At 34.4% G+C, this 10,123-nt stretch overlaps 1 protein-coding gene across 1 annotated transcript; it reads right to left on the bottom strand.

Annotated features, from left to right (window-relative positions):
* Positions 1-5,083: 5,083 nt before the first annotated feature.
* LOC123549918 (complement C1q-like protein 4) lies at positions 5,084-9,917 on the bottom strand. Its single transcript, XM_045338367.2, has 2 exons — positions 9,569-9,917; positions 5,084-7,415 (listed from the first exon to the last, which is right to left on the bottom strand). Exons 1-2 carry the CDS (start codon positions 9,849-9,851, stop codon positions 6,952-6,954), a joined length of 747 nt encoding a protein of 248 aa, XP_045194302.2. The 5' UTR covers positions 9,852-9,917; the 3' UTR covers positions 5,084-6,951.
* Between the last annotated feature and the right edge of the window lie 206 nt (positions 9,918-10,123).

The following is a 10,123-nucleotide window of genomic DNA, read 5'->3' on the forward strand; positions in this document are numbered from 1 at the left end:
TAACTTTGTATTTATCGCATACCAGAATAAAATGGAATTCATCCTCTATATCACCTTTATTACATAACTGGCATATTCTTTGATTACGATCTATTCTGTTTTGACCATACCTTCCTGTCTCAATTCTTAGGCTATGTGCACTGAGTCTTAACTTTGTAAACTCTTTCCGATCTTTTTTGCACAGTTGATCCAAGTAATATTCATAGCCAAAAGTCTGTTTAAGGTACTTATATACAAACAATACACTGTTTTTTTCCAAATTATTTCTCCAATCCTGAACAAAACAGTCAATAACACGTTGTTTGAAATATGCTAGAAAACCTTTTTGTTCAACTAAACTAGGATTTTCCCAAACATAGCCAAAGCCATATTTATACAGTAAAGATTTTACATTGGACGCCCAATTCTTCTTGTTATTTTCGCAGTCTTTTAAAGAAGTAAGATAACATGTTCTTAAGATACAATTGTCTGTATTTAAAATTTTCAACCAATATTTTATTATTCGTATGTACCGATTAACATAAAGTGGGTATCGCCCCAGCTCACCATAAATACCTACAGTGCTGGTGGACACTTTAACATTGAGAATCCGTTTGCAATATTTCAAGTGTATTCGTTCTAACTCTTTTGCTTTAGTGTAACCCCAAATTTCTGACGAATAACATAAATTGAAGTGACAAAAGCATCAAATAGCTGACATAATGTCTTTGGTGTAAACTCGAATTCCTTGATTTTACACAGAAGAGTGTTCATGGCTTTGAGTGCATTACCTGTAATCAGCTGTTGATTGCTTTCAAAACGACCATTTGAATCTAAAACTACACCTAAATAATTAAAACTCTCGACAACTTCTAAGTCTACATTTTTATATGACCACTTTTCGTTTGCACGTAATTGTCCGCGTTTTCGAAAGACCATCACTTTGGTTTTTGAAATGTTAACCTGAAGGCCCCATTTATCACAATAGTCATTTAGATCGTTCAAGTTGCGTTGCAAGTTTTCAACAGATTCCGCTAAGATAACCATATCATCCGCATAAAGCAAGAGGATTAATGTTAGTTCATCTAAATTGAGTCCGATGCTTGATTCTGTACTTAACGATAACTCCAAATCTTCTATAAACATGGACCAGAACAAAGGTGAACAAATTTCGCCTTGTTTTAAACCCACAGCAACATCCATAAAATCGGAGTAAGTGTTACAATGTCGTATACGACATCTCACATGCTCATACATTGCTCGCACAATACGTAACATTTTCCCATTTACACCTAATCTATGCATTTTTAGCCAAAGGGCATTTCTGTAAACCGAATCAAAACATTTGCTCATGTCAATAAAAGCACAGTATAACCGTTTTCCGTTATTTAACATATGTTGTATTAAACAATGAAGACTGACAATCGCGTCAGTGGTTGACAAACCCTTTCGGAATCCAAATTGTGAATCAGATATAACATTGTTTTTCTCAGACCATTCTATTAATCTTTTATTTAAGACTGAGGTAAATAATTTGGCAAACACGCTAACAAGAGTTATCCCTCGGTAATTATTTACGTCGTTCACACTTCCTTTTTTGTGCAACGGGACAATAATGCCTTCCATCCAAAGCTCTGGAAAATGCCCGCTCTCAAATATTATATTAAATAAGTCCGTAATGTGTGATGCTAGTATGTCACCTGCTTCAATGAAATATTCATTTATTAAATTATCGCTTGCTCCTGCTTTACCACGTTTCAGCGATTTCAACGCGCAGTTCACCTCCTGCACAGTGATATTTTTATCGAGCTCTTCAAAAATGGGATCGTCTGTTTGTAACTCCTCGGAGCAGAAATGCTCGGCATCTTCATGTGTAGTAATGTTTATTTGTTGTGTAAGATTTTTGAAAAAATTATAAAACTCGTCTGTAGTAATGTTACTGCCATTACATTCCTTAGTTTTTTGAAAATATCTCCAGAAATCGCGAGGTTTTTTCTTCTTTAAATTCTCTATTTCAGCCATCTTTTTAAACTTAAATTTTGTCTTCCTTTTCTTTATAAAGGATTTATATGCTCGTTTCTTTATCATAAGGTGTTCTCTATTTGCACTATTCTTAACACTATTAAAACAAGTCAAAGCCTCTATATATTCTTGCTTTTTTCTATGACAATCGGTATCGAACCAGTCAGACTTTCTAAGCACGGGCTTAGTTTTAAAGCGTGGATATTTATTCACGTTAACATTACAATTATATTGAAACAGTGGTGTACCAACATCATTTATAGCACTAACAAAACCAGATATGGCAGTTTCTACTGATTCTTTATCTCTATCCTTAATATTAAAAATAATTTGATTTAACTCTGGTAATTTTGCTATAAGACCACTTCTAAACAATCCTCTTTTCTCATCACTCCATTTAATCTTTGATTGGTTAATTTCTTCGCTATTAATATTTCTCCGTTTATTTCCGGCAATATTAAATTTCAAAACTGCATGGTCAGAAAACATATTAAAGTCAGACACCCCAAAACCGTTCACATCCGAAAACCCATCTTGCTTGCACAGTAAGTAATCTATAACCGACAAACCGTTGCCTCCGCAGTACGTAAAAGGACCTTTATTGTCTAGTCTACCGTTACAAATTCTGAGATCGGTCGCTTTACATAAGTCTAATAGCTGAATTCCATAATTATTATATTGTGCATCCATAGAGCATCTTTTCAATGGTATGTCTGGAACATAACTTGAAACATCTGTAATCGAGTTTACACGGTCGTTCGGAACATAATCAAGTTTAAGACCAACTCTTCCATTGAAATCTCCCGCCACGAACACCGTCCCAATATTGTTGAAATAAAAAATATCCGCCTCTAATATTTCAAAAAGATTGCAGTCTACTACATTATATGCAGGTGATTCTGCACCCCAAATATAAACGGCACACAGGTAAACATCATTCTCTAAACCGAAAAAGACTGCATCAAACTTAACCCAAATGATTGTATCATAGTGATTTCGTATTATTTCTATACCTTCTGACAGCGTTTCCTTAAAATATAATACTATTCCACCACTGTTTCGTCGGGCATTCTTATGTTGAAATTTGCGATAAAAATTCTTAACACAATAACCATCAAAGTCAATTTTACTGTCACTATCAACATAACAACAATATAAAGTATTTCCTGAACTAATGTGTTTATCAATAAAAGATTTTAATAAAAATATTGCATCTATTGTACTGTGATTTGTTTTGAAGCCAAACTGTGCGTCTGTCAGGATATCATTTTCGACTGACCATTTTTTTTAATCTTTGATTTATAACAACTGTGAATAGCTTGGCAAAACAGCTGATTAAAGTAATACCTCTATAATTATTTGTGTCACACGGATCACCTTTTTTGTATACTGGAATAACAACTCCTTTCGACCACGATTTGGGAAAACACTGTTTATCTAATATATAATTGAACAAAATAGCTAACGGTTTTTCTAAAATCTCTATACCTTCTTTAAAATATTCATAAATAATATTATCGAAAGAACATGATTTATTTACATTTAATAATCTGACTGCACATCTGATTTCTTCTAACGTAAATGGCAAATCTAGCTCATCAAATGTTGATTGCCCATCATTTAATTCGAAATTGTCCAAAAAATCCCGGACCTCTGTATCTTCCTCAGTAACAACTTCTGAAGTTAAATTTTTAAAATGCTGATAAAATTCATTCAAATTTATATTCTCACCATTTTCAGAAATTTTATTTTGTTTAAATAGTTTCCAAAATTCACGTGGATTTTTATTTTTCATTTCGCTTAATTTAGATGCTTCTTTTTGCTGATATTTCCTTTTCGCTTTTCTACAATGATACTTATAATCTTTTTTGCACCTATAAAGATGTTGCCTATTAACATCATTTTTATTTGAATTAAATTGCTGTACAGAGTCAACATATAAATCATATTTTCTCTTGCATTCGGCGTCAAACCATTTCTTCCGCCTGTTACTGCTATCAACAAAATATGTTTCAATTTTCGTTTTCGTTCGTTTCTCTTTAGGTAATGCTTGAGAGAATGTGCACATTTCACACTACCTCACAAACAGACTTAATCAAACTGAGTTTGCTATTTTACGTCCTTGAGTTCTATGCTTCCGAAAGAATCTTTAGATCTGTCAACAGTTATTACAGTCAAACTATGTTCGCTAGTGCTCGACGGGACAAGCAAAATGTGTTCGAGATATCAGTAGTACAAGCCAACGTGAAGTACACATTATATAGACCTGACAATGAGTTCGTGCCAAGAGTAGTACGCGAATAATCCTAATTCGGGCAAACGAAGTTTAACTGTACCAGTCTTTTAATACGCGCCATAGAATTTTTCTACCTGTACTGTTCATACAGACAATCATATAGGCAATCAAATAGCCTTTTTAAAAAGTGTTAGCCTGAAAATGGGAGTTTTAGAATATCAAACATGAAAAAGATAGCTTTTATAAATGAACAAAATATCAGAGCGTACGAAAAATTAAGCTCATTCTATAGAAATAACTCAAGTCGTTTTGAATTTTGCCAGTCTCAAATGCAATAAATCTACACGAAGTAATTTATTTACTTCTAAAATTCATAATTATCACCGAAAAATTACAAGTTTATATTAAAAGGAGCAAAAATGGCGAAAATCTGACGTTTATATATGCACTTATTGACCTTTGACCTTGTGCTGTGACCTTACTATGACCCTTAGAAGGCGACAGCCCCCCCCCCTGAAACTTTTCCAATTTTTATAAAGTTAACAATGAACATGGCTGTCGGGCATTAACAAAAAATGCCATCAAAGGCAATTTCTAGGCCACTTTTCTGGATATATAGGCAGACTACCTTAACTTGCTAAATTGCTATACTGAACTTGTCCGTCTATCAGTTTAGACAGTACCTGGGTGCTTACCAAAAAGATACTGATCAAATGGCGGACAGTGGAGATCATGATCAGACTGCACGGATGCATGATCTACACTGGTCGCAAGGGCAGAATAAATCGTGTTCAGCATGATGGGGGTTAAGGAAGAATGAGCAAATGAACAACAACAATATTTTTTCAAACATTTTTTGGTTATTGATAAAATCAGTACTTACAAGAACATTACTTCTTACAGATGATAACAAAACACGTCTCTTCTTATCAAAATGTTAAGAAAGTTTTGAATTAATAGAACTTTTGCAGTTTTTCTTGCACACCGGCAAGACGTTTCCGGTGATTTTTCTCACGCCGGCAAAACCGGTATATTTCGGGCGACGTATAACCGCCCGAGTGTATAAATAGTGATAAAGCACTGTTTTGCTATAAATTATTTCGATTCTAATATGTTCTTTATTGTAAGATTTATATCAAATATGATGGAACTGTTTCTTCGCGCAAGCATGGCGCCAATAGTAGGTATTTGTGAAAACACGCCAGGACCGGAAACGGTAATACGTCTTGCGGCAGAATTCAGTTCGAGCGAAAATTATTGCGAATTATTCAGCAAAGCGAATAACTAATTCAGTACGTGTATAAATTAATCAAAACATTTGTGCAATGTGACATTTCGTTTAAAACATGTTATTAAAATATTTCATGAAATTTGAAAGCGCTATTTCTTGATGCGTACCTGGCGCTAAATATCACGTTGACGTGACGTCAACATAACATCGTTGTGATGATTAAAGCATTGTTAGCCATATTAGAATTCAAAATAAGTCACTTTACGGTAACAACATAACGTAACGCTACAAATGATAAAACTTAAACGGAACTAATGACGTCACGTCTGTTGACGGACGTTTCTTTTAAATACGCTATTATAAGAAAGAGAGACACAAAGAAATTATATCGTTTTGCTTTATTTATTCTATGATATGTTAAATACGGTATGCATGAAAATAATCTTCCACTGGTTGTTGATGCAGATGGGAAAATCCGGTTCTCGGGTCACAGTTTGGCGGTAACTCGGCAGTGCTGCGCTACCGCCAAAGCAGTTACCCTCGAGCCGGATATATCCATTTGCATCTACAACCAGTGACAGATTATCGTATTCTTGCATACTGGACCGGCGTTTCCGGTGACTTTACATGTATCGACAAAAACCATTTGGTACCCACCTTTGTCAGATGACTCTCGTGCTTTTAATGATAACTAACGATTGCAGCATTAATGACATGTTTACACGTTACCTAAATATAAATATCAAATATCTTGATAGTTGCTCTCCGTTACGGACATTACTATCTGCATCTACAACCAGTGACAGATTATTATATTCCTAACATTTCGTTGTCTTAGACAGTACGAGTAATTTGAGTAAAATTTGGTTTCATCCAATGAAATGATATGAATATAAAATAGCAATTGTGTTGGTTTTATATGTAACATTCTAACATGGCTCGAATTGATTTCCAGTTAAACAAAGAAGAAAATGAAACGCAATATCTCCTGCGATAAACAAAGGTTGACGCACGGACCGGTAAGAGAGCATTATGACGTCAATTTTGACGTCATGTAGCCGCCTGACGTCCGATACATTACTCCTTTCGTAAATGAATTCCAGCATAATGATTATTGAAATATATTGACGTGTATGTCAGAATGAAAACAATCAAGACCTTCTTGTGATTTATCGTCTAATTTACCACGGTTCATCGTTCAGATGCTTCAGTATTTAACCACTCGGGCTAACGCCCTCGTGGTTCAATTCCTACGCATCTGAACTCTGAACCGTGGTAAATTAGACGATAAACAACGCGAAGGCTTTGATTATTTGTTAATGAACCTATAGTTTACATGCAAACACCAATCTGGTGTAACTTGGTGAAATACTCTCCACACTTCAAATGGCATTCAAAAACTATTCTAGCATTATATACAAAAACTTGTAGTGAAAATCAAATGTTGATTTCGGTACTTCCATTTAAAATTGGCATATCAAAGTTATGTCAACGAGGCGTCGGAGGATAGCAAAGCCCCTGTAAAACTGCTTACTCGTCTCTCTGTCTCGGAGTGTATCTCGGCACCGCCGCTTGACAATCTCTTCGTCCATACAATGTCACCCTTGTTTACATGGATAATGACAGTGCTGCTGCCTTGGTGATCGTAGTATGTACTTTGACTTTCGGCAACAGCTGTCGTCTGCGTTGCTGAATTAACAACAAGAGTGACCCAGATGTCAAAAGAAGAACCCGTTCGTCGAGCGGTGCACGACCACGAAAATATGTAAACCCCAGATATCGGAGCTGTAAACATACCGTTATGTATATTGTATGCTTCACCAGCGTTGAGAAGAATTTTATTGTAGACAATCGCTTGGTTGTCACCTAGGTGGGTCATGTGGTGGTCCAAGTAGGCAGTGAATGCCACACGAGAAGGACTTTGTGTGTTATAGCAGGATGGTGTATCTAAAAAAACAAGAAAAATAGATAATCGATACGATCCTACGCCAACAGATTTTCGGACATGCGCATCAAAGAGTTTTTGCTGAAAATAAACTTCCTTTCATTGTTTCTTTGTGAGTTTATGATGTAAGAAGTGGCATAAATTATCTCCATATTAAAATGTCCGTTGATCCAAATTTTGAAATTTCAGTTTTCTGTCACCGTTCTATGCTAAGTGGCAACGGCGTGTCTTAGTGGCTATCATCACGACAAAAAACCTGACTGACTTTACATGTCAGTAACCGTTGAAAATTAACAGTTTTTTATATTTAGATACGTGATTTTGAGCAAATTCTTTTTATTTGAGCCAACTATAAACTGCCCTTATTTAAAGGAATATCTTTAACGTTTCGAATAATGATCAATATTTTGCAGCTTTTATGAAATATAATATATGTATATGTCGTACAAGATATCTAAATGGAAAGACTCATGAATATGTCTTCAGCAAATACATACATGTATAGTCTTTGGGCAAATTTACGTCTTGTTTTGAATTAACAAAATAATGTGTATGCCCTCTATACAGTGCAAATGAATTTCTGCGTCATGTTTATATAGCACCGGGACCTGCTAGCATCAAAACCTAGAAAATTCAGAAAATCGGGATCTATTAGATATCGCAAAAATGCTCTGAGCTTCCACAGCAAATGTGCTGATAGACTGACGGTCCAAAATTTTGGAGAACTGTTAGCAAAAATGATTTTCTAATTTCGGCGAAAACAGGGCATTCCAAAATAATGCGCCTATTTATATCGCTCTCTTGACGTTGACAAACTAGACAGCTTACACATTGTTAATGCCCTTATTTTTTTTATTTATTTATTTTATTTCAGTCTCATCCATTTACATAAATTGTAAAAACATATAAACATTAAAAATCGTACAATGTAAATGGCCACTCTCTAAGAGTTACAGGAGACTATAGATAATTACTCATATGAGATTATTACATATATATTATACAAATACAACAATTAGTATGTTGTATAAGGTCATAAGAGGCGCTTCCTGTCAACTGACTAAGTACGGATGAGTGGACAAATGAGAGGGTGGACAGGAATGAGTGAGTGAGTGAGAGTGGGTGGGTGAGTGAGTGAGTGAAACAGCAGATTGATTTGTGCATGAGTGGATGAATGAATGCTGCATGTGTGTCTAAGTGTGTGGGCGGATGAATGAACAAGAGCTGTCCGCGCTGTGACTTTTCTCAGTGCGTGACTCTGAATTAGAGCTTTGCCAGTAAAAAAAAAAAATAAAAATGACATAACTCTGTCAAAATTCAGATCAGAGGTATGGGAATTGTGTCTCCTGGTGTAGACTTTGATAGTAAATAACTATTTTGAGTTTCAAGTCAAAAGCTTTAATAGTAACAGAGATATTTGACTTTATCAAAAATTTAACACAAAAATCTAAGGTAAGAAGGGACATAATTCTGTCAAAATTCAAATCAGAGTTATGGGAATTGTTTCTCCTGGTGTAGACTTTGATGGTAAACAAGTATTTTAAGTTTCAAGTCAAAAGCTTTGATAGTAACAGAGATATTTGACTTTGTCAAAAACTTTAACCAAAAATTCTAAGTTAAAAAGGGGCATAATTCTGTCAAAATTCAAACCAGAGTTATGTGAATTGTGTCTCCTGGTGTAGATTTTGATAGTAAATAACCATTTTGAGTTTCAAGTCAAAAACTTTAATAGTAACAGAGATATTTGACTTTATAAAAAAATTTAACACAAAAATTCTAAGTTAAAATTGGGCATACTTCTGTCAAAATTCAAATCAGAGTTATGGTGGTTGTTTCTCCTGGTGTAGACTTTGATGGTCAACAAGTATTTTAACGTTATTAGAACGTAACGTATAAGTTGTTTCGTATCTGCTAATAGGTATAATCTGGAAGGAGAGCAAGCTATATGAATGGATCTAAATCTACATTTGGCATTTAGCATTAAGTATATGGCATGAAGTAATTTGTATCTGGCATTTAGCATTAAGTATATAGCATAAAGCAATCTGTATTTAGCATTTAGCAGTAACCATTCAGTATATTGCAATTATATTAGCTTTTGACAGTTAGCATGACGCATAGGCCTTCTATAGTAGATAGAAAATTACAAATATACCTTTATTATCCCGTTTTTGTTCAGTAATCATTTTTAATTGAATCCTATGCTTTACATGAAGCCTGTCAATCTCGTCTTTCAATCTTTTGACCTCGTCTTGAAGTTTACTGTTGGAGCTTTTGCAGTTGTTTAATTCATTTTTGATAACTTTTAGCTCTTGTAACACAGTTTTCAAAATATCATCATCTTTCGTTGCAATTTGTTGAGCAACAACTGGTTTCATTATTCCACCATTCATCAAGAAAAAAACAACAAATACAAAAATGTAATTATAAAAAGCCATTTTGAATTTCTGTGTTAACACACTTAGTAAGGACGTTTTATCAGTTAGTCTTTAAACTTATTTTTATACTGTCATTAGATAACCCAGAACAAATAAACATTGTTTACCTAATGTGCAGTTTGTTATTTATTTGATTCTTATCAGTAATTTTATAGATTTGGAATAATAAAGATGGTCCTTAAACGAGAAGATATAGGGCATTGCGACAGTGTTACGTTACTGCCAAAAGTTAAATGATGTAAAATTTTGAAAACCGCCCAAGACCTGTTGTG

The sequence above is a fragment of the Mercenaria mercenaria genome, chromosome 6 (genome assembly GCF_021730395.1).
Source record: "Mercenaria mercenaria strain notata chromosome 6, MADL_Memer_1, whole genome shotgun sequence".
Lineage (NCBI taxonomy): Eukaryota > Metazoa > Mollusca > Bivalvia > Venerida > Veneridae > Mercenaria > Mercenaria mercenaria.